The 25,715-nt window shown below is 37.1% G+C and overlaps 5 protein-coding genes across 6 annotated transcripts; 3 read left to right on the forward strand and 2 right to left on the reverse strand.

The window, feature by feature from the left end:
* Positions 1–3,434: 3,434 nt before the first annotated feature.
* LOC133324053 (eEF1A lysine and N-terminal methyltransferase homolog) lies at positions 3,435–8,665 on the forward strand. 2 transcript variants are annotated; one of them, XM_061532938.1, is made up of 9 exons: positions 3,435–3,526; positions 3,627–3,749; positions 4,884–5,334; positions 5,406–5,665; positions 5,736–5,916; positions 7,538–7,742; positions 7,808–7,973; positions 8,045–8,184; positions 8,256–8,665. In XM_061532938.1, exons 1-9 carry the CDS (start codon positions 3,435–3,437, stop codon positions 8,663–8,665), a joined length of 2,028 nt encoding a protein of 675 aa, XP_061388922.1. The 2 variants fall into 2 exon arrangements, with proteins under 2 accessions (XP_061388922.1, XP_061388923.1); XM_061532939.1 differs by having other exon boundaries at positions 7,538–7,724.
* Positions 8,666–11,138: 2,473 nt separating this feature from the next.
* On the reverse strand, positions 11,139–13,143 carry LOC133324063 (protein hook). The gene has a single exon (XM_061532949.1). It carries the CDS (start codon positions 13,137–13,139, stop codon positions 11,139–11,141), a length of 2,001 nt encoding a protein of 666 aa, XP_061388933.1. The 5' UTR covers positions 13,140–13,143.
* A 2,848-nt stretch (positions 13,144–15,991) lies between these two features.
* LOC133324048 (kinesin-like protein Klp68D) lies at positions 15,992–18,593 on the forward strand. The gene is made up of 2 exons (XM_061532932.1): positions 15,992–16,696; positions 16,763–18,593. The coding sequence occupies exons 1-2, from the start codon at positions 16,032–16,034 to the stop codon at positions 18,549–18,551; spliced, it is 2,454 nt and encodes an 817-aa protein (XP_061388916.1). The 5' UTR covers positions 15,992–16,031; the 3' UTR covers positions 18,552–18,593.
* A 1,745-nt stretch (positions 18,594–20,338) lies between these two features.
* LOC133324052 (trafficking protein particle complex subunit 4) lies at positions 20,339–21,090 on the reverse strand. The gene is made up of 2 exons (XM_061532937.1): positions 20,894–21,090; positions 20,339–20,826 (listed from the first exon to the last, which is right to left on the reverse strand). Exons 1-2 carry the CDS (start codon positions 21,066–21,068, stop codon positions 20,342–20,344), a joined length of 660 nt encoding a protein of 219 aa, XP_061388921.1. The 5' UTR covers positions 21,069–21,090; the 3' UTR covers positions 20,339–20,341.
* Positions 21,091–21,917: 827 nt separating this feature from the next.
* LOC133324050 (probable cGMP 3',5'-cyclic phosphodiesterase subunit delta) lies at positions 21,918–22,434 on the forward strand. The gene has a single exon (XM_061532934.1). It carries the CDS (start codon positions 21,947–21,949, stop codon positions 22,427–22,429), a length of 483 nt encoding a protein of 160 aa, XP_061388918.1. The 5' UTR covers positions 21,918–21,946; the 3' UTR covers positions 22,430–22,434.
* The last annotated feature ends 3,281 nt before the right edge of the window (positions 22,435–25,715 follow it).

The raw sequence follows: 25,715 nt of genomic DNA on the forward strand, positions 1-25,715 counted from the left end.
TATTTACGAGCATCTAGAACAGCATATGACAGCAAATCGAGATGTACATAAGGCAGAATGAAGTCCGGAAATTTGACCAACGAATAAAACACCAAACCGAAGGCTTTGGTGCAGGCACATTCTCCTGTAGAGATGAATATGGAAAACTGGTGACAGGTAAAAATAGCGTGTTGAGGATCTGAAAGGAGAATTTTGAAAAGCTTCTGGTTTCAAATAATGGCGATGAAGAAGTTTTGTCTACACATAAAAGATGCAATAACGACATTGTTATTCTGCAAAAATGTAGACAAATTGTCGATAAACTTTCAAAAAGCTTTTAATTTTAATCATTTTGAAAACAAAATACATACAAATTCAGAACAAAACAAGGCTGTTCAATATTGTAAAATATTTGTCGATAAGTTAACATCGAATATTTTGGTGTTGTTTATTAACAAAAATTTTAACAATTTTTAACAACAATTGTTATAGAATTGAAATATTGTTTATTTTGTCGTTATAATGTATTTCGATTTGAGAATTGTTTAAATTTTATAGTGAATCGACCAACAGGCCTGGCAAATCACATCGACACATTCCACATATTCGTCGACTATTAAACTCCTTGTACATTAGAACTTTTTACCTGGTTAATCTACTTTATGAGGATTATTTGACGTATATGCAAAGGAATTGACAATTGAAACCTACTGGATTAACGATATCCGGTTAAATGTAAACTTACTATTAAGCTGCAATCGACAGCTCTATCCGTTCAGAGGTGTTTAAAGCCATGTCTGAATTCGGCATTCCTGCAAAATTAATGCAGCTATACAGGATAACTTCAGTAGTGTTGGCGGTTTATTTGGGATACCATTTGTATTTTGTTTTTGCAAAATAGTCAGGCTGAATCCCAGTGTCGCTTTGTTACAAGAGACATTTGGGTATGAAAGGGTTTTTGTATAGAATCAATAGCTTCTGGGGAGAATATCCCAACAAAAAACTAAGGGAACTGATGAGGATCAGTGGCGTGATCCGAAACTATAGTCTTCCCTGCCTTACCCCTCGGCAAACAATGCCATACATTCCCCACTAATAAATAGTTGTTTTTTTATAAAAACAACAAACTGGGATTCAGCCTGACTATTTTGCAAGAACAATATACAGGATAACTTTAAGTTGCACAAGGTCAGCGGTTAAAGTCGGAAAGGACCTTTCGGAGCCCTTCAATACCGAACGAGGTTTCAGATAAGGTGACAAAGTTTGTCGTGTGATCGCTTTAACATCCTCTTGGAAAAGGTCATACGAGGGGCAAAGGTGAACAGAAATGACCTTCTTTACACCAAACAACACATGTTACTCGCCTACGCCGATGACATCGACATAATGGGTCGAACATTGCCAAAGTGGGTCTGGCAATAAACGGCGAGAAGACCAAGCTGATGGTATCAACGCGCAAGACGTCCAGTAGACTCGGACCACAAACTGTGGAACTTGAAAACTGCAGCTTCGAGCTGGTCAAAGATTTTATATACCTTGATACCACCATAAATAAAACGAATGACGTCAGTTTTGAAATTCGGAGAAGGGTTGTGATGGCCAATAGATGCTACTATCTAAGTAAGCAGTTTAGAAACGAGGTCACCTCCTGCCAGACCAAACTCACACTTTACAAGACGCTGATACTATCCGTGCTGTTTGTATGGATCTGATGCATGGGTACTTGCGCAATCAGATGAGACAGCTCTTGAAGTGTTTGAGTGAAAAATTATCCGAAATGTTTATGGGCAAGACGTCCTGTAGACTCGGACCAACTGTGGAACTTGAGAACTACAGCTTCGATGTAGTCAAAAATTTTATATACCTTGGTACCGCCATAAACAAAACTAATAACATCAGTTTTGAAATCCGGAGGAGAATAGTGTTGGCCAGCAGATGCTACTATGGTCTGAGTAGGCAACTCAAAGCAAGGCCACCTCCCGCCAGTCGAAACTCACACTATACAAGACACTGATACTAACCATGCTGTTGTATGGATCTGGGTACCTACGCAAGCAGATGAGTCAGCTCTTGGAGTGTTTGAGAGAAAAAATTCTTCGAAGATTTTTGGGGCATGGATTTTTTTAAAGAAAATGTTTAGTCTTAAATTAATTTTTTAAAAAATATTTTTTATTATTATGGGCATGGTTTTTTTAAAGAATACCACACCATATAATCTGGTTACACCATTATTAGGTTCGTTCGTTTACTCAATAATTTGTACGAATTTGTACAAATTATTACAAAATGTTGTTCGTTTACCCAAAAGTCCAGTAAAAGAGAGTGAATTGAGAGAGCAGATTTGACAGTTGTGTTACTGAGTATTTGCAAATTCTTACTAGGAAAATTTACTCAGTAATGGTGTTTTTACACGATATGTATTTTACATATGTGCTGTCACTTTTTCATCCATATGTAATTCCTTATGTGTGTCAAAATTAGCAGTGTACACAAAACATTTATTTTTGTGTTCAAATCGGCATATGTATTTTACATATGACATAACCTATAAACAAAAAAAACATTTTTATTTTTGCTTAAATCAACATCATTTTTTTATTAAACACCTACAAACGAAATAATAATTTGTAATTGTTGCCTTTTCATCCTTTTTTTTTGAATTGCAATTGAAATATTTTCTTCCAACAATGTGTTTCATTCAAACAGCTGATTTCCTTATGTTTCACATACGAAAATAGAGCGCGTCCTATTCGGAAAAAAATACATATGTAATTGCATATCGTTTTGACACATTGAAATTTCCGTATGTTTCACATGACGAGTTCGATTTCCATATGTAAAAAAGTGACAGCACATATGTAAAATACATATCGTGTAGAAACACCATAAGGAATTTCTTGTACCATCAGCTGATATTTAATCAGCTGTTTTGTTATGTTTTGTAAACAAACAAAAATTTTTTCTCAAGAAAATTGATTGTTTTGTGAATAAATAGTTACAATTTACCGGCCACAACCCTTTTAAATGTTTGTGGGGAACAAACTATTTCTATTTTCCGCTTGTTATCCATTTTTCTAATAAAAATGCTGTTTTTAGTTTGCGCCAATTTGTTTGTTGTTTTAATCAGCTGTGTCGAAACAATCTTTTTACTGGATGTTGTTCGTTTACTTTTTGCAGTTTTCTCTCTTGAGAAGGAAAAATTCGTATTTACTCTCTGCAAATTCTTACTGAGTAAATATTACTGGGAAAGTAAACGAACGAACCTATTAATAACCAAGTCAGCTGTTATTTCATATCAGCTGTTCGAATTTTTTGTTTTGATTTTTATTTTTTATCGGCGATTTGTTCTTTTTTATTCATATTCGTAGTTCGGCGTGGTTTGTTTTCTTTTTAAAGAAACAAATTTCGAATTAAAATATTATTGGATTTTTGAGTGAAATCAAATCCGAAACAAAATGAATTTATTACCCAAAACCCATGAGGAATTCGCCACAGTTGACTATTGGAATACCTTCTTTAAGAAACGTGGAGAAAAGGCTTTTGAATGGTAGGAATATGATGAATGGGAACTACACCTCAACACAAAACCACATTGATATTTTCCTTTCACTTATTTTGAATATTTGTTTTGTTTCGTTTCAACATAGGTATGGTGAATATTTGGAATTATGCGAACAGATCCATAAATATATCCGGCCGAATGATAAAATTCTTATGGTTGGTTGTGGCAACTCCAAATTGAGTATGGATATGTATGATTCGGGATTTAAGTAAGTTTTTTTTTAAGACAATATATCATAACATGGTAGGAGGTGGCGGCGATGATTCCAGCATGCATTTTTTAGATTTTCTATAATGGAGGAAAAAATAATATTATAGGTATTTAGAAATATATTTTGGCTATGCCAAATTTCGTGCAAATCGAAAGAATTATACGAACTTTAATACACCATTTACATTAAATCGGACGAAAATATATGTGGGAGCTATATCTAAAACTCAACCGATTTTCTCGAAACTTAACACATGTCATTCTAGACTTATTTCCGTAGGCTATGCCAAATTTCGTGCAAATCGAAAGATATAAAGGGATTTTGGTGCACCATTTACATTAAAACGGAAGAAAATATATATGGAAGCTATATCTAAATCAGAACCGATTTTCACGAAACTTAACACATGCCATTCTAGACTTATTTCCGTAGGCTATGCAAAATTTCGTGCAAGTCGAAAGATATATAGAGACTTTGGTACACCATTTACATTAAATCCGATGAAAACATATATGGGAGCTATATCTAAATCTGAACCGATGTTCACGAAACTTAACACACTTCATTCTAGACCTAATTCAATACGCTGTGCCAAGTTTCGTGCAAATCGAAAGATATACAGGAACTTCGCTGCACCTTTTACATTAAATCGGGCGAAAATGTATATGGGAGCTAGAACTAAATCTGAATCGATTTTTACGAAACTTAACACACGACATTCTAGACTTAGTTCAGTACGCAATGCCAAATTTCGTGCAAATCGAAAGAAATTTAGGGGCTTTGGTGCTCTATTAATATAAATTCGGACGAAAATATATATGGGAGCTATATCTTAATCTGAACCGAGTTTTCCCAATTTCAATAGGGTTCGTCCTTGGGCTAAATAATTGAGCTGCGCCAAATTTCATCCAATTCGGATAATAAACGCGACCTGTACTTTGTTTACAATTTATCATGGACAGACATGCAGAAATCGACTCAGAAAGTGATTATATATATTCTCAAAAGGAACCATGTGTCTGTCTCGTCTCCTCTTGCCTGTTACAAACATATGCACTAAGACATAATACCCTGTACCACAGTGTGTTGAAAGGTATACAAATTTCTACTTTATTTTTCTATCTTTTCCAGAGATATAACCAACATCGATATATCCGCTGTGGCGATAAAGAAAATGCAAGAAGCAAATGCGCGCACTCGTAGCGATATGAAATTCATACAAATGGATGCCACCAGCATGAGTTTTGATAATGAACAATTTTCGGTGGCGTTGGATAAGGGTACATTGGATGCGTTGTTTGTCGATGACACGGAGGGTACACAAAAAACTGTTGAGGCTTATTTTAAAGAAATTGCACGGGTATTAAGAAATGGCGGACGTTATGTTTGCATATCACTGCTGCAAGAACATATTTTAAAATATATTATTGAATATTTTCCCAAAAATGCATTTATGTTGCGTATCGTTCATTGTCCCGATGCTGATGCAGCTAATCAAGAGAAAAATCTTGAAAATCCTGATGCTGTATCAATGCCGGTGTTTACAATAGTGGCAACAAAATTTAAATCACTGCCAATGCCGGTGAGTTGCTGTTGCTGTTGTGTTTTTTTTTTTCAATATTGTATTGCAAGTTTTTTATTAATTTTTTATAGATTCTAGAATTCAGCTATACCAGTGATAAAGTTCAACGCTGCAAATCCGCCCTAGATTTACAAAATTCCGTGAAATCTCTACAAACTGCGGCAGTGGTCTGCAATGGCCTTGGTCGTACCGATGTGGTTGGCCACAATGACGTCAGCATTGATTTGTGTAGACCAGGTGAAAATGTCGCACGTTATACAGTACACATTGTAGATCAACCACCAGCCAGAGGTCTAGGAAAATATGCCGTTTTTCTGGTGCCACAAGGACGGTAAGTTCGATTTCATATTCATAACCAAAGATTTCAGATTTTTCAGATGTGTTTGCATTTTATTTTGCAGAGAGGTTGAATGGCTGTTTGCCACATCGAAGGGCCGCAGAAAACTTTTGGAACAATCCAAATTCCAACGCATGGCTGTAGTTACATTACATCGCGAACAAAGTTATCTATCAATGGACGAAGTTAAAGCCGAATTGTCGGATAGTGTAAAAAGTTTTGCACCCGTTGGTTTGAAGGATCAGGTAATGAAATGAAATTTTATAATTTCCGTCGAGTTTGGATGTTTTTCGAGGACTACCTTTCAAGGTCCAGATACTGGATGAAGAAATTGCTATAAAAATTCATGCCTAAGGGCCAGATACTGGATGAAGAAATTGCTATAAAAATTCATGCCTAAGGGCCAGATACTGGATGAAGAAATTGCTATAAAAATTCATGCCTAAGGGCCAGATACTGGATGAAGAAATTGCTATAAAAATTCATGCCTAAGGGCCAGATACTGGATGAAGAAATTGCTTTAAAAAATCCACGCCTGAAGGCCAGATACTGGATGAAGAAATTGCTTTAAAAAATCCACGCCTGAAGGCCAGATACTGGATGAAAAAATTACTTTAAAAATCCACGCCTAAGGGTCTGATAATCGCTGACAAAAATTTCTTTAAAAATCCACGCCTAAGGATCTGATAATCGCTGACAAAAATTGCATTAAAAATCCACGCCTAAGGGTCTGATAATCGCTGACAAAAATTGCTTAAAAAATCCACGCCTAAGGGTCTGATAATCGCTGACAAAAATTTCTTTAAAAATCCACGCCTAAGGATCTGATAATCGCTGACAAAAATTGCATTAAAAATCCACGCCTAAGGGTCTGATAATCGCTGACAAAAATTGCTTAAAAAATCCACGCCTAAGGGTCTGATAATCGCTGACAAAAATTTCTTTAAAAATCCACGCCTAAGGGTCTGATAATCGCTGACAAAAATTGCTTTAAAAATCCACGCCTAAGGGTCTGATAATCGCTGACAAAAATTGCTTAAAAAATCCACACCTAAGGGTCTGATAATCGCTGACAAAAATTGCTTAAAAATTCCACGCCTAAGGGTCTGATAATCGCTGACAAAAATTGCTTTAAAAATCCACGCCTAAGGGTCTGATAATCGCTGACAAAAATTGCTTTAAAAATCCACGCCTAAGGGTCTGATAATCGCTGACAAAAATTGCTTAAAAAATCCACACCTAAGGGTCTGATAATCGCTGACAAAAATTGCTTTAAAAATCCACTCCTAAGGGTCTGATAATCGCTGACAAAAATTGCTTTAAAAATCCACGCCTATGGGTCTGATAATCGCTGACAAAAATTGCTTTAAAAATCCACGCCTAAGGGTCTGATAATCGCTGACAAGAATTGCTTAAAAATTCCACGCCTAAGGGTCTGATAATCGCTGACAAAAATTGCTTTAAAAATCCACGCCTAAGGGTCTGATAATCGCTGACAAAAATTGCTTTAAAAATCCACGCCTAAGGGATGAAAAATTGCTTTAAAATCCACGCCTAAGGGCCAGATACTGGATGAAAAAATTGCTTTAAAAATCCACGCCTAAGGGTCTGATAATCGCTGACAAAAATTGCATTAAAAAATCCACGCCTAAGGGCCAGATACGGGATGAAAAATTGCTTTAAAAAATCCACGCCTAAGGGCCAGATACGGGATGAAAAAATTGCTTTAAAAAATCCACGCCTAAGGGCCAGATACTGGATGAAAAAATTGCATTAACAAATCCACTCCTAAGTGTCTAATATTTGAAAAAAAAAATTATTTATATTTTATAATTTTGAAAAAGTTTCATATTTGTTTTTTTTTAGATTCCCTATTTATCCATTGGCGCTGATATGGGAACGCGTACAACTTTGTTCAAAGGCAAATCAGATATATCCGGCGATTTTGTCGTTGAGGAAGTTGAAGGATCGGATGGTAAAACGTTTCGACGTCTCATTTTTATGAGCAATCAGGCTGTGGTGCAATCAGAAGCGTTGATTAAGAAGGGTAAGGGCAATGGAATCAATGGAAGTCATTCCATACTCATTAATTTGAAGAAGAGTCAGTAATAATTTATATATATTTTTTTAATATAGGCAAGAATCAGGATAATATTGATTTTGGTTATTTAGCATGCCAGCATCATGCCTATATGTCGCTGGGTGTACAATTGATTGCCGAGTCACAAGAACAAATGATAAAGATTTTGGTTATTGGTTTGGGTGGTGGAGGTCTATGTATGTTTCTTCACGAGGCAGTGGGGTAAGTTATAATTATTTAATATAAATTAATCTGATAATAATAATAATTATTTTTGTTGTTTAATATTTCAGCAACATTGATATTACCGCTGTCGATATAGATCCAGCCATGGCAAATGTGGCTGAAAAATATTTTGGGCTGCAGCAAGATGAACGTCTGCATGTTGTCATAGAAGATGGTTTGCAATTTTTAAATTATTGTCGCAAAGAAGGTAAATATATCTCAAAATTTATAGCCAACTCCTCAGCTCCTTATTTGTATTTTTTCTTCTTCTTCCATTAGGTCATAAATATGATGCCATACTATTTGATGTCGATAGTAAAGATTTGACACTGGGCATGAGCTGTCCCCCACCCTCGTTTATGGCCAATGATGTTCTGCTAAATCTAAAGTCACTTTTAAATGAAAGTGGTTTATTTATATTGAATTTGGTGTGTCGTGATGACACGTTAAGAGATCAAACTATCGGCGATTTGAAAACGATATTCCCCTCGGTGTGTTCGTATAAGCTAGATGAAGATGTTAATGAAATTATTTATTGTACAAATAATGAAAAATTTAAAAAATTATCGGTATGGAAGAAATGTCTTGGGTCATCGGGTAGAAAATTAAATGATCTAACCAAAAAGAAGAAATTGTGCAAAGATGAAGTTTTAGATGTAACCGAATTTTTAAGTGAATTGAAAATATAATTTGTAATTGAGAATTACATGCAACTGTTGTTTGTATATAAATTTAATTCGTTGGATTTAATGAAGTTTACCAGAAGAAGTATCAGATATTTCATTTTCTGGGCGTCTCCTAAGTAGGGAGTTCTTAATCTTATCAATAAGCTTGAATCTTAAGCTTGAAATAGTGAGCTGATATGTGCCGTGAGTTCACCCGTAAGCACTATAAAAAATGGATTGAGGCGTCGGGTTAATTGCCCACACTCGGAAAATTCCTCCTACTATGAAAAAGCAAAGAAAAAGAGAATGAAAGACCTCGTGTCCAGATTCACTACAATATATAAGCGAATCATCAGTCTTATTTGCGCCCATGCTCCGACCGAAGACAAAGATGAGCATGAGGTTGATTGACTTCGCGGCAGCAAAAAACATGGCATATCGATATACACAGGGTCACCTGCATTTCTCCTGATCAAGCAACGAGAAATTAAATTGATCATTATGTGATAGACGGAAGGCATTCATCCAGTGTATTATATGTTCGATCGATCAGAGGAGCGAATATCGATTAGGGACCACTACCTTGTAGCAGTCAAGGTTCGCACTCGTCTTAATGTTGCAGCAAAGGTGCGATCTAATACAACACGGAAACTCGACCTCGAAAACCTGCAAACACAACAGGTAGCCGAGGCCTACTCCACTCAACTTACCCAATTCCTTGACGAAAGCACCCCTTGTCACGATAATAGTATAGAAGCACAATGACAAAGAATTGCCCACACCCTACAAACTGCAGCAAAAGCATCACTTGGGTACCACCAAGAAATCCATGGTATATTGTGTTGAGGATCTGGAAGGAGCATTTTGAAAAGCTCTTGGTATCAAATAGTGGCGGTGAAGAAGATACCACAGAACCAATAAGAGATGATGGTATTAGAGTGTACGAGGTCACAAAAACAATTGATCGGCTCAAGAAGAATAAAGCAGCAGGAGCCGATGGGTTACCAGTCGAACTATTCAAGACTGATGGTCAGATGCTGGTCAGGAGCATGCACCAGCTGTGTCCCGAGCACAAAAAAGGACACAACACGATATACACGAACTATAGAGGAATAAGTCTTCTTCCCATCGCATATAAAGTGCTGTCCAGCGCGCAGTGTGAACGACTGAAGCCAATGGTCAATGACATTATTGGACCATATCAAAGCGGCTTCAGATTTTCACTCTGCGCCAAATCCTGGAAAAGACCCACGAAAAACACATCGACACATACCACCCATTCGTCGACTATAAAGCCACATTCGACAGCCCTATTATATTCCTGCAAAATTAATACGGCTATGTAGGATAACTTTAAGTGGCACAAGGTCAGCAGTTAATGTCGAAAAGAACCTATCGGAGCCCTTTAATACCGAACGAGAATTCAGACAAGGTAACAGTTTGTCGTGTGATCTTTTTAACATCCTGCTGGAAAAGGTCATACGAGACGCAAAGGCGAACAGAAATGGCACTGTGTACAAAAAACAACACATGTTACTCGCCAACGTCGATGACATCGATATAATGGGTCGAACATTGCGAGCAGTAATAGCCAGCTTTGAACAAATTGAGGAGGTCTGCCAAAGTGGAACTGGCAGTAAACGGCGAGAAGACCAATCTGATGGTATCAACGCTCATGACGTCCAGTAGACTCGGACCAACTGTGGAACTTGAGAACTACAGCTTCGAGGTAGTAAACGATTTTATGTACCTTGGTACCGCGACTGCGGTGGCTAGGCCATATTGTGGGAATGCATGAGAATGCTCCAGCTCAAAAGGCATATAAAAGCGAGCCTACTGATGGTTCCCGTAAAAGGGGAAGGCCACGAATTAGATGGAAAGACTAAGTAGAAACCAACATATTGAAACGTGGTCTTCCAAATTGGTGGGGATGCGCACAAGACCGACGCGCTTGAAAATCTTTTTTAAGCTCGGCTTATGGAACAACCGTTCTGTATTCTTTAGAAATTCGCAGGCATTGAAAAAATATTTTTTAAAAATTCGTAGGCCTTGAAAAAATATTATTTAATAATCGAAGCCTGGACCTTGAGACTAGGCTGTGCCGATCGACGGTTATAATCTTCATCTGCTCATGAAGATGTCCAATACGGATTGAAGCTGCTACACCATTCCGATCTCAGTTTTCTCGCTGGCAGGATTACTCCGAGGACTAATAATCTTAAAACTATTAAAACTTATTTCCATCTAGTTGCTGCGAGTAGTTTCGAATAAAATTTTAATATGTTCCATTACTTACAATTTCTTTTAATATTCTTTGAACAAGAATAACGTGTGAATTTATTATTTTTTTCATAATCATAATAATAAAATATAATAACTATAAATATATAAGATACATAGAGAATATAATACATTTTGCGATACGATATATGTATATCGTATGTGAGTGTGCATTTTTATTTTAATTTTTTCCTCTTCTATTGTTGCTTCGCCACAATTATTTCAATTTAATTGTTGATGTCAATTGTTTACGTGGTCCCGATTGCCGTTGACGTGATAGAAACGTTTGTCCTTGACCCAACAGCATTGCCAACTTGGCATCGATTATATCACGTTGGGTGTTATTGGCCAATTTATAGAATGCCGTGGCGATGAGGTTCTCTTCAATTGTGGAAAATTGTAGCCTCTTTTCGTCGACGGCAGCACCAAAATCTTGTATATTATCGACTAAATTCAGTTCGGTCATTGTACGAGGATCCATATTCTTAATTACATCCTTTGCCCGTTCAACACATTTGCGATATTTGGTATCGAGTGCCAGCAATTCTTGATCCTTTGCCGCCAATGCGGATTCAAGTTGGGCTACTTTATTTTGTAGTCCAGCATTTTGATTGGCATATTCTTCGACCTGACCCGATTTTTGTTCATTAAGTTCGAGTAGTTGTTTTAGTTCTTCCGCGGATGTGGTGGCTTTATCATCGCCAGCGGCCGATGAGTGGTGGGTGAGTAACATAATACGTTCCGTGGCAGATTTTAATTGTTCGCGCAGATTGCTGTTGCGTTTATTGGCATCGTCTAGCAGTTGCATTAGGGCCGTTTGGCCACCTTGTCCCTCGCGCAATGCCTTATTTTCGATTTCCAGCCTGCGGACACGTTCATTCAAAACGGAGGGCTGCAATTCATTGGACATGGTGGTTGTAACATCTCCCGAGTCTGTAGAAAGGTGACCACATCTCAATTCATCCAAAGCCTCCCGTAAACTGTTCCTCTCCTTGAGCAGACCCTCCTTGGCCTGTTGCAGGGAGAATATTGTCTCCTCCATGGCTTTGCTTTCGAATTCCAGTTTCAAATTATTGCTGATTTCCTTTTCCAGTTTTGTGTGCAAGTCTTGGACCTCCTTCTTGTACAAATCGATTTGTCCCTTGAGGGCAGCACACTTCTTAGCATCCTCTTCAAATTGGGCGTTTTGTTGTAAATATTCGGCACTTCGTTCGTCTAACATTTTCAATTGTTTCTTTAGATCGGTGTAGTCTTCCAGTTTTTTCTTGTACGTCTTGACCTGGGTCTCGCATACCTTCAGCTTCTCATTGGTCTCGCGCAGAACATCGATCTCGTCTTTCAGTTTCAGAAATTCCGAGTTGACTTTGTTCAGCTCCTCCACCCGCTGTTGCAGCAATTGGATTTCCGATTCTTGTTCTTGCGACTTGATACGTAGATCTTCGCGAGCAGTTTCCGACTGCAGCAGTTCCTCTTTCATTTGATCCAGTTGTTTGCGCATATCATGATATCTCGTTGATCCGGTATTCACCGGACCCAGTGAAACTCCGTCATCTCCAATCACCGGGGCCAGTTCGAGTTTCTTTACATCCTCCTGTAGCTTTGTTACCTCGGAGCGTAGATTGGTATTCTCCTCCACTAAGATAGCAATCTTCTTGTCCAGCTCAAAACATTTTTGGGCCAAACGATCCCTATCCTCCTGCAGCAGTTTATTGTCCAAATTTGCAATATTTAGGGAATTCTTTGACATTGACGATCCTTGGCATGAAGATTCAAGTTCCTGAAGGGCTTTCATGATATTCGCCTGCAGAGACTCTTCCAATAGCATAATGTCACGAATGTAGTCCTGTTTCGTGGCACAGTTGACAGCACAACCCAATATCAGCTGCAACAGTCGTTCCAGCTCGACAGTGTCATACTTTTCAGCAATGCGCATAGCATCCGGTCGGGGGAATTCGCTGAGGGAATAGTTCAACACATCGGCATAATAGTCATAGAGCGCCTCGATTACCTTCTTTAAATTGCTCATTTTTAGACGCCAATTGATGCCAACTTCAATTTTTATTTTCGACAGCCAAGTGTCGGTGAATGACTCAGGAGCAAATTGATTTAGGGCCTGGGCCATTGCAACGCCATCCGACAGTTCCTCTGCCGTTTCGTGTGGTGCTGGTAAATTCAGGGTTTTAAACCATTCCATTAAACTTTGACACATATCACCCATTTTATTGGTTCGCCGTTAATATTTTTTATTCGAAGCAAAAAGAAAGTTGTTAATAACAAAATAATAAATTAAAAAAATATCTTCTAATAAAAAACAGATGTTCAAGTGGCACGGCAACACATCAAACTAGACCAGCTGGGCTTAGTCAGTCAGTTATTTGTTAGTACGCCGGTATAATGAATAGTCCAATCACTGTACAATTTGACGGCGTTAAATTGTTATTTTGCGTGGTTTTATATTTGTCGGGATCGGGATCGGTGTTGAGAGTTTCTCTCTCTTGAGAGAGTAATTAGAGTTGCGCTATTTTTAAAACAAGCGTACTTTTTGTTCACAAAAGATATAGTACCAAAACAAAAATTAGATTTTTTTATTATCGTGAATACATTTACGTTTAAATTATAACATATATTATTTATGCAAATAACTGGTATAAATATTGGCCAATATTTCTCGATAATTATGATTTATTATCATTTGAAGTAGAATTTTAGGTACCTTTTCGTACTTTTTTGTTCCTACCTGTGGTAATGTTTTCCAACACAATTCACAATTTACCACTGAGAGAGAGAGAAACTCTCAACACCGATCCCGATCCCGACAAATATAAAACCACGCTTTCATATACTTAAGAGAACGAAAACAACTAAGATATAGGTATATGGTTATTTATTTCGTGGTTCCAAAAGTATACATAAACTAAGAATTGCCGCAAGGAAAATTGCCTAATGTAATTTTGGTAATTTTTTATAAAGTTTGAAGGTGGACATTATGTGTGATACACTGCGACATCATTTAAATGGTCTCCACGCGATTTGTTACAAACATTGATACTTTTGAGGTAATTTTCGACCAACATTTGCTTAAAAATCACGGATTTTGGATTTTAAGCGCTCTAAAATTAAATTCTATTTGCATACTTAGCTGTCTTGTGACAGAACATTTGTTCCAAAAGCCGAGCATAAAAAAGATCATGTTCCGAGATTCGTGGCCTTCCCCCTCTGCGTGAACCATCACTTAGCTCGCTTTTATAAGCATTTTGAGTTGGGGAATCATCATCCATTCCCACGACACCGTAGTCGCTGCAGCTCGATATGTCTGACTATGTCGATATCCGAGTATAGAGGGTACAACTCATGGTTCATTCGACTGCGATATTCACAATCGAGACAGATCTTCCGGAGAATTTTCCTCTAAAACACTCCAAGAGCTGCCTCATCTGCTTGCGCAATTACCCATCCTTCAGATCCATACAACAGCACGGGTAGTACAGCGTCTTGTAAAGTGTTAGTTTGGTTTGGCGAGAGGTGACATTGCTTTTGGGTTGCTTACTCAGACCCTAGTAGCATTTGTTGGCAATTTGCAATTTTTGTTTACATTTACATATCGTCTGACCTTTTCCAGCAGGATGTTAAACAGGTAACACGACAAATTGTCACCTTGTCTGAATCCTCGTTCGGCATTGAAGGTTCCGAGAGATCCTTCCCGACGTTAACTGCTGATCTTGTGCCAGTTAAAATTATCCTGCAGGCATGGCTTAAAACAGCTATAAAGGGACAGGGATGTCGAATACGGTTTTATAGTCGACGAATAGGTGGAATGTGTCGATGTGTTTTTCGTGAGACTTTTCTAGGATTTGGGCAGAGTGAAATTCTGATCTATGGTGGTTGAATTGGTATGGTCCAATAATGTCATTGACCATTGGCTTCAGTCATTCATCACGGACTCTTGAATTAAGAAATTCTAGATGATGAAGGTATTTTTATACCCACCACCATGAGGTGTACATTACAAATTCCTCAAAGCTATCGGGAGCTTTATATGGCAGTTATATCAGGGAAATTTTTTGATAGGAAGATTTGGCGCCCAACACATATCTAAAACATCGAACTATACTCAATTCAGTTAAAAAAATATCAATATGTCGGAATTTGGGAGGAGGCCAATGTTAATAATTTTTGAAAGGAGATTTAAAACCTATGCGAACCAAAAATTTAAATTACAGCTACTGAAACAATGCTCAAGTACCATAAAAAATTGATCAATATTGATCATTAGATTAATATTAATATAATAATAGATAAATATTGATATTTTAAATTGATTGATTGATATTTTAAATCTTCAATGCCGCTTTTTTATATAATATAATATATATATATATATTATAAAACACAGGTTATTTCCCATCCTGCTAAAAAAAACAACATAATTTCCGTTCGATAACACGATAACAGCACTAACGGCTGGCTATCAACGCCGTCATATAAAATGCATAACGGCTGGCTTTGTTTGCGTTTGACTCATAACTCATCAATGGACGCTATTGTGAATGATTGGCAGATGAAAAAATAATAACTACAGAGTGAAAATAAGAGTTCGTTCGTAATAATAAATACACACAGTCAAATAGGAAAAGGAAAGTTTTGGAATTAAACCACAAAGATTTATGGAAAATAAAACATGTTTAAAATAAATTATTAATAATATAATAGTAAAGAAAAAAAAAAACGATAGAAAACTTTGCTGCTGCTGGTAAAGTTGGCGGTGGTAGTGGACAGGTGGTGGTGGTGTTATTCTTTTGTGTTATTTTTCTCCCAAGGGGAAAATTAAATTTTGGGGAAAAAAAATACAAACAAATTGGAAAGAAAACATATTTGAAATCAAGTAAGTGAAATATAAAAAACAAGTAATTTACTAATAGTTATTTTAAAATAGTTTGTAATATTTTTTCCAACATTTTTAATGAGGGCCTTTATTGATTTTTCTCTATATATTTGCTTTTCTCCCCCTCATCACAGCAACTGTCAATTGTCTTGTTTGCCTTGGTAACGTTGCTTTCTGTGCTGTGCTGGTGGTTGCGATTGGCTATTGTGAAATATTACCACCATAAACATGAGTGCTCGAGCACGAAGGCCTGGCACTGGCAATAGCCAAACACTGAACGAATGTGTACAGGTGGTGGTACGATGCCGCCCCATGAGTAATAAGGAACGTTCCGAGGGATATGATGAGGTCATCAGTGTCTATCCGAAGCGTGGGGTCATCGAAATAGCCAATCAAACGGATAGCCAAAAGGAACAGCGCAAAGTCTTTACCTATGATGCTGTCTATGATCCGGGTGCCTCACAGACCACCGTGTACAATGAAGTGGTCTTCCCATTGGTCAGTTCGGTATTGGAAGGCTATAATGGCTGCATCTTTGCCTATGGTCAAACGGGTACGGGTAAAACCTTCACCATGGAGGGTATACGCGGCAATGATGAGCTGGTGGGTATTATTCCGCGCAGTTTCGAACAGATCTGGTTGCACATAAATCGTACCGAGAATTTTCAATTTCTTGTTGATGTTTCCTATTTGGAAATTTACATGGAAGAGTTGAGAGATTTGCTAAAGCCAAATTCGAAAAATTTAGAGGTGCGTGAAAGTAGTTCGGGTGTCTATGTGCCGAATTTGCATTCGGTGACGTGTAAAAGTGTGGAGGATATGATGAATGTCATGAAAGTGGGTAACAAAAATCGTACCGTGGGCTTTACCAATATGAATGAACACAGTTCCAGGTAGGAGGAGGAACCCACTTATTTTTTATTTTGAAAATAAAAAAATTGTTTTTGTTTGTCTTTCAGATCTCATTCCATTTTTATGATAAAAATCGAAATGTGCGACATTGAAACCAACACAATTAAGGTGGGCAAACTCAATCTGATCGATTTGGCCGGTAGTGAGCGTCAAAGTAAAACTGGTGCCTCAGCTGAACGTCTCAAGGAAGCCAGCAAAATTAACCTGGCCCTCTCGTCATTGGGTAATGTCATTTCCGCTCTGGCTGAAAACTCCCCACATGTACCCTATCGGGATTCAAAGCTGACACGTCTCTTACAAGATTCCTTGGGTGGTAATTCCAAAACTATTATGATTGCCAATATCGGTCCCTCGGCCTATAACTACAATGAAACCCTCACCACATTACGTTATGCCTCACGGGCCAAGGCCATTCAAAATCAACCAATAAAGAATGAAGATCCACAGGATGCTAAACTCAAGGAGTACCAAGAGGAAATCGAACGCCTCAAACGTTTGATAGGTTCCAAACAGCAACAACATGTCAAAGTGGAAAAACCCATCAAGAAGGTGGTGGTGAAGAAACCCAAAGAACGCAAAGAAAAACAACACAAAGAAATGGGAGAAAGTGTGCAATCATCGGCAGGTGGTGCAGCACTCAATGATAATGCCATTGATGCAGACGCGGCCACTGGCGGCGCCGTCAACGAAGAAGAGGAATCCGATAAAGAAAATGAAGTCGAAGAAGAGGTGGCCAAAACCAATGAACAGCTGGAAAGTGAACGTTTGGAAACCGCCAAATTGGCCGCCAAACTAAAGGAACTCGAATCTCAAATGGTAAGGGGTGGCAAAAATCTCCTCGACACCTACAGCGAACGACAAATTGAATTGGAAAAGAAACTTGTAGAGATTGCGGAACGTAAAAAACGTGAAATTGAAATGCAACAAAAATTGGAGCTGCAAGAGGAGACCACTTTGGAAATACGCGAAACTGTCACCTCCCTCGAACAGGAGGTGGAATTGAAGAAGCGTAAACTCTCCAAATGCTATGCGAAATTTTTGGCCTTACAACAGGAATTAAACGATTGTAAATTTGAACACAATCAGGATTTGCGAGAATTGGAAATGGCCCAAAATGAATTGGTAAAGGAATTAAAACGCCAGCTGTTGATCATTGATAACTTTGTGCCGGTGGAGGTCAAACAAAGATTGTATACCCAAGCCAAATATGATGAGGAACAGGAGGAATGGAAATTCTCTGCCCTGCCTGTGGGCAATGATGGCACCTTTAATACCAAACGTCCTGTCTCACATCCCCAAAGAAGGCGTCCCATTTCGGAATATGCCATACTCGAGGCTAAGTCGAATACCAGCGAGGCGGGCTTACGCTTTAAGAGTGAAAACATTGTCTCCTATGAATTGGAAATGCCATGTCGCACTACTCAGGAATATAAGACACCAAAAATATCCGCTTCGCTACAGGCTGTACTGGCCCAGGCCATGCAGACCGGTGATGACATAGACATTGTTGAGAATCACACCAATTCCATACGCAGTCGTTTGGAAAGTATCATAAATGCTAGTGCTAATGCGGCAGCAGCAGCGGCGGCGGCAGCTGCCAACAGTAATGGCAGTAATATGAATGGTCATGGCCCAGCGGCGGCAAATGGTGTGGGAGGTGGTGGTGCACCTACTGCCAATGGCATTAGCCGCATTAAATCTAGTCGTATTGCATCAGGTATACCACCATCCGCTGCCATGGATTCGAATAGAAGACCACCAACTGGTCGTCCGGCAACAACAGCCAAGAAGCCTGTATCAGCTTATCCCAAAGCTAGAGGTCTAGTCACAAAATGAACTCCGGCCACAAAAGAAATCGCAAAATGACCAAAAAACAAATGAAAAGAAAAAAATCGTTAAACAAAAAAACAATTGAAATGAATAGCAAAAATTTTGAACAAAAAAGTGAAGCAGCTATAAATTATTTTCCCCCCCAATCATTTATGTGTTTTGTCTTTATATGGTTCGAAAACAAAAAACTATTCACCCACTCTCACACTCATAACGCCCCTCCATATATGTCTCCTCCTCTCGACTTAATATTACCACGATAATGTCGAGGTGGATGACGACAACAACTCTTCTTCTCTATCTCCTAGTGCAATATGTTCATAAGAAAAGAAAAAATATATGTAATGTTCGATCGCTTTTAGCTTAATTTATTTGTATGTTTGTTTATTATTTTATAAACATTACGATAATTGTATTTGTGAACTGCATTTCTTTAATTTATAAGTTAACATAGTAGTTACATATGTTTTTATTTGTTTTATATTTTTTCATGTTTTGTATTTTTTAATTTTAGCATTTTTTTTTTATTTTTTGCACAAAACTTTTTATTTTTTTGACAAGAAAAAAAATAAAGAAAGACACTCAAAAACAAAAAATATTAGGTTTTCATTCTTACAGGCCTATACATATTATTTAAAAATCAAAATTATATTCTTTAAGAATCCACGCCTCTTATGGGCCTTGAAAAAATATTCTTTAAAAATGCACGCCTCTTATGTGCCTTGAAAAATATTCTTTAAAAATCCACGCCTCTTATGGGCCTTGAAAAAATATTCTTTAAAAATCCACGCCTCTTATGGGCCTTGAAAAAATATTCTTTAAAAATCCACGCCACTTATGGGCCTTGAAAAAATATTCTTTAAAAATCCACGCCTCTTATGGGCCTTGAAAAAATATTCTTTAAAAATCCACGCCTCTTATGGGCCTTGAAAAAATATTCTTTAAAAATCCACGCCTCTTATGGGCCTTGAAAAAATATTCTTTAAAAATCCACGCCTCTTATGGGCCTTGAAAATTTTTTCTTTAAAAATCCACGCCTCTTATGGGCCTTGAAAAACTATTCTTTAAAAATCCACGCCTCTTATGAGCCTTGAAAAAATATTCTTTAAAAATCCACGCCTCTTATGGGCCTTGGAAAAATATTCTTTAAAAATCCACGCCTCTTATGGGCCTTGAAAAAATATTATTTAAAAATCCACGCCTCTACTAGGCTATCCCTTGGAAAAATATTCTTTAAAAAATCCACGCCTCTACTAGGCTATCCCTTGGAAAAATATTCTTTAAAAAATCCACGCCTCTACTAGGCTATCCCGTGGAAAAAATATTCTTTAAAAAATCCACGCCTATAACAGGCTATCCCTTGGAAAAATATTCTTTAAAAAATCCACGCCTCTACTAGGCTATCCCTTGGAAAAATATTCTTTAAAAAATCCACGCCTATACTAGGCTATCCCTTGGAAAAATATTCTTTAAAAAATCCACGCCTATAACAGGCTATCCCTTGGAAAAATATTCTTTAAAAAATCCACGCCTCTACTAGGCTATCCCTTGGAAAAATATTCTTTAAAAAATCCACGCCTATACTAGGCTATCATTAAAAAATCCACGGCTATCCCTTGGAAAAATATTCTTTAAAAAATCCACGCCTTGAAAAATATTCTTCAGAAATTAATGTTAAATGAGCCACCTCATTTATTTATTTGTATGGAATGAAAATAAATTATTTATTTAAATAATAATACATATATAAAATAATATACATAAATCAATTGCCACATCAACGTAGTGTGTTATATTTATTTGTCCAAATTTAATGTCCCCGTCTTTTCGACTAAATCTAATAATGCCTGCAGTTTATTATCGAATAGCTCACAACGTATTGGCATTTCCAGTGAATAGAAAGGATTCTTTAGAGCATAATCCGAATATAGTTCGTAAATCTTTCGCAATAATATGTCCATACCACTAAGGCCCGTTTCACTGATCACTATAAACTTAACACCCGTCAGCGTTTGAAAACAATGCAAGGTAAAAGTGTCGGTTTCCAACGTTTCAATACCAGAACTTTTCGGTTCTGGACTCAGTTGACTCGCAATGGCAAATAGCGGATAAAACATACTGGCCAAAAAGATTTTCTCATTTGTTGTCATTTTGGGACGGCTGAATTTCAGATTCAATGGATAATTTTCGGCATTTTCTAAGACCTCTTTAACGTCGCGACCATCTTCTAAAGTGGCACCGTTTACTTGGCTACCATTTACCGCAACGAGAACATGGCCAACTGGAAATAAATTCAAGGGCGTTATTAGTCCATTGTTTCTGCTGGATATTCCATAGGCTTTGCTTACCATTTATCCCATCTTTACGATTGAAAGCCACACTGACTTTTTTGGGATTGTAATCCAACATTAGATCCAGAGGATAGCTAAATGTTTTTTCATGTTCTATCCTGGGCACATTGTTGTCCAAATTGAAAATGAGACCACCAGATTTGCTGACTATATAGACGCCGTAAATAATCATTTTTATTTTTTGAAACAAATCTAAACAATTTTTATGTTTTTTTATTGTAATTCTAGGCTCTAGAATGGATGGTCTTGTCAACAACAGCTGATTTATGTTTACAAGACTCTTTGGTTGGAAAACACACTAAGGAGGCATCACATGATGAAAAATTTAAATGACATGTAAATGCAAGGAATATTTTTTCAAGGGATGCTAGCAGAGGCTTTGATGTTTTAAAGAATATTTTTTCTAGGGCCATCTGAGCCGTAGATTTGTAAAAGAAAATTTTTTCAAGCATCAACAGAGGTGTAGATTTTTAAAAGAATATTTTTCCAAGGGATAGCCTATCCAAGGCGTGGATTTTTAAAAAAATATTTTTCCAAGGGATAGCCTATCCAAGGCGTGGATTTTTAAAAGAATATTTTTCCAAGGGATAGCCTATCCAACGCGTGGATTTTTAACAGAATATTTTCCAAGGGATAGCCTATCCAAGGCGTAGATTTTTAAAAGAATATTTTTCCAAGGGATAGCCTATCCAAGTCGTGGATTTTTAAAAGAACATTTTTCCAAGGGATAGCCTATCCAGGTCGTGGATTTTTTAAAGAATATTTTTCCATGTCCTGGCGATTACGTTGCCTTTACGTTACGTTTCCACTAATTCAGCTGTTTTGGCAGCTGCCAAACAAAACCTTAGCAACTGCTGAAACAGCTGTTTTTTGACAATTCGATTTTACAATCTGTGTATATTTTCTTGTGGAAAGAAGAACCACCATACACATCAAGTGCAGAGAGTTCCGAATAAAGTTTCAAAAAAAAAACATAGGAAAAGAAAAACAAATTAATATATTTTCAACACCTCCAACCAGTTTTACGATAATTCCAGCAAAGTGGAGAAAATGGGCTCAGATGACACCAGTACCAATTCCAGTGAAGCCTTTGTCGAACGCGGCGAGCGCATACAGAAAGGATTCCAAATCAATTATATGATTTTACGTGATGCCGATACGGGCAAGGTGATTTGGCAGGAAAACAAAGATTTCTCCTCGCCCGATGTGGAACATGAGGCCAGGGTGCCAGTGAAAATACTCGATTTGAGGGCAGTGTCACGGGAAATCAATTTCAGCACCATTGAGGCAATGGAAAACTTTCGCCTGGATCAAAAGGTGCTCTTCAAGGGACGCATTATGGAGGAGTGGTTCTTTGAAATGGGTTGGGTGGGAGCGAATACCACAAATACCTGGCAATCGACCATAGAGGCGGCGCCGGAATCACAAATGATGCCTGCTAAGGTTCTAAATGGTAATGTGACCATACAAACCTGTTTCTATGACAACGATACACTCATCACCAAATCTGTAGTGCGACTTTATTACATATAGACAGGCTACAAAGGCGATGACGACGATGACAGTTTCTCAGTGACCTCGACAATGTTGATTAGAGCAACAACAACCATTACATCAATAAACTACTACATTGCCTGTTCATTTTAGTAACCACCAAAAGACAAGCTAATGGAATGACATCTCCAAAATTACAACAACAACATCATCAACAAAACAAAATCAACTTACAACAACTAAAATAAGACATGGTTTTGAATCAGCCAGGCAGCCAGCCAGCAGCCGTGATGTCTGCCCACACAAAATGATTTTAATTTTTTGTTGTTTTTTTTATTATTTCTTCTGCTTCATTATATTTCATCGATTATTTGATCTCTTCTCTACTGGGCTCCCACAACCAAAAAATGATTTACACTTTTTATTCGTGGTCAGTTTAATGGCACTTTTTTTGGAGATACTATATATACATACGTCTAAATCTACATTTGTTGGAGATACTCGAAAACAACGACATACCTACATTAATTATACGCGCCAAAACATTTGGAAGTACTGGAAATTTGTTAAAAGCATTTCTTAAGAAAAACAAAAATTACTAAATATTTATTAATACCTATAATAATGTGTATTTAAATCTATATATATTAATATAACACACCTACAACACACATACACCAACACAAAAAAGTGGCTATACTTTAGTATATTTGTGTGTGTGTCTGTTTGTATGTATGTTTATTTTTAAAACATTTTTGTTTTGCATTTCTTTGAATAGTCGAATCGAATAATTTTTTTATTTTACGATGCCACCGCGCCAACAACATCCATAGAACGAAAAAAGAACGGACTTTTCTTTTCGTTTTTGTTCGTATGCAATTCAGCTATTAACATATATACATATATATATATAAATAAGCAATAAAACAACAAACTAGAAAAATAATAATGTAATATGAATTTAACATATACACATAAGTATGTATACATATAGATTTTTAATTTATAATATTTAATTTAATTTAAAAAATAATTAAAATTAACGCTTGTTTTTTAAATATTACTAATATGTTTAAATTGAAATAAAAAAAAACAAACAAATCTGTTAATCAAATTAATTATGTACATAGTTTTATTTTGCTTTACTCAGGTGGACAATTTTATTAAAAAGGTGTAGCGTAGTTGTGTTCTTCAATAATCAGTTTAGGTTCTCCTTTTATATCCTCCACCATAGTATGGAGGGTATATTAGTTTTGTTTTTCCGTTTGTAACGCATCGAAATAATGATTTTCGAACCTATAAAGTATAGGTTCGAAAATAGCCTCCATAAAAGGGTACCCCCAATTGTCGTTATTTTGAGGTTCTTGAGCGCGTTTTTTCGACCGAATTTACTGAAATTTGGTACTTTGAGTTCTCCCAATCTCCCTACTAAAAATTATAAAAATGGGTCCATTTTTCCGATAGCCTCCATATAAGGGTACCCCCAATTTTCGGTATTATGGGGGTTTTGATCGCATTTTCCGACCGAATTCACTGAAATTTGGTACTTTGAGTTCTCCAAATCTCCCTACTAAAAATTATAAATATAGGTAAATTTTTTCGTATAGCCTCCATATAAGGGTACTCCCAATTTTCGGTATTTTGGGGGTTTTGACTGCATTTTTCGACCGAATTCACTGAAATTTGGTACTTTGAGTTCTCCTAATCTCCCTACTAAAAATTATAAATATAGGTAATTTTTTTCGTATAGCCTCCATATAAGGATACTCCAAATTATGGGATTCTTGGGTGCGTTTTCGGTATTTTGGGGGTTTTGACTGCATTTTTTGACCGAATTCGCTGAAATTTGGTATTTTGAGTTCTCTCAAAATTATAAATATTGGTCCATTTTTTTCGGATAGCCCCCTATATAAGGGTACCCCCAATTTTCGGTATTTTGAGGTTCTTGAGCGCATTCTTCAACCGAATTTACTGAAATTTGGTACTTTGAGTTCTTATTATGTAGCAAATCTGCCCACTAAAAATTATAAATGTAGGTCCACTTTTTCTGGTAGTCCCCATATAATGGTACACCCAAATTTTAGGTATTTTGGGGATTCTGCTCGTATTTTTTGATGGAATTGGCTGTAATTTAGTTCTTCGATTTACATTTGGGTAGCAAATCACCCCACTAAAAATTATAAATATATATCCATTTTTTCGGATACCCCCATATAAGGGTACTACCCAATTTTCGGTATTTTGGGGTTCTTGAACGCGTTTTCTACCGAATTCGGTGCAATTTGGTATTTTGTAGTCGTATATGGTAACAAATCACCCCATCGAAAATTATTAATATTCGCCCCCTTTTTGGGGTAGTTCTCATATAACCCCCTTTTTATACCCTCCACCATAGTATGGAGGGTATATTAATTTTGTCATTCCGTTTGTAACTCATCGAAATATTTATTTCCGACCCTATAAAGTATATATATTCTGTCTGTCCGTCCGTCTGTTGTAATCACGCTCTTCTGAAGGAATTGAAATAGGGTGCTGAAATTTGGCATAGGGATGTCTTTTGTCTGCAGGCAGGTCAAGTTCGAAGGTGGAATATATCGGTCCACGTTTAGGCATAGCACCCATATAAGGGTACCCACCAATTTTCGGTATTTTGGGGTTCTTGACCGTGTTTTTCAACCGAATTCGCTAAAATTTGGGGTTGGGTTCTTATTGGGTACTAAATGTCTCCACAAAAAATTATGGGTATAGGTCCACTTTTTCTGGTAGCCCCCATATAACGGCACCTTCTAGCTTTCAGTATTTTGGGGTTTTTTTATCGTATGTTTACATCGAATTGGCTGTAATTTAATATTTTGAGTTCTTAATAGGTACCAAATTTCTCCACAAAAAATTATGAATATAGGTCAATTTTTTCGGGTATCCCCCATATAAGGGTACCCCAAATATTCGGTATTTTGGGGTTCTTGAGCGAATTTTTCAACCGAATTCGCTGCAATTTGGTATTTTGTAGTCGTATATGGTAACAAATCTCCCTACCAAAAATTATTTATATTCGCCCTCTTTTTGGGGTAGTCCCCATATAACCCCCTTTTTTATATTAAAATAGTTGTCTAATTTGTTACGCGTTTTGGGTTTGGTTCTAAGAGTCTGTCGTAAGTATTTAACCTGCGGAGGATATCGAGATAAAGTTAGAACGTAAGGTTCGATAATGAACTATACATGAACTATAACCCGCATTTAGGCCTAGCGCCTGTGGGAGGTATCAGAGGGAGTGGACCGATAGTCCACATTTTCGAACCTGAACTAAGTTTGGAAGAATAATAAG

Source organism: Musca vetustissima, unplaced genomic scaffold (assembly GCF_032173495.1).
Source record: "Musca vetustissima isolate MV318-11 ecotype Yass unplaced genomic scaffold, APGP_CSIRO_Mvet_v1 utg9295, whole genome shotgun sequence".
NCBI lineage: Eukaryota > Metazoa > Arthropoda > Insecta > Diptera > Muscidae > Musca > Musca vetustissima.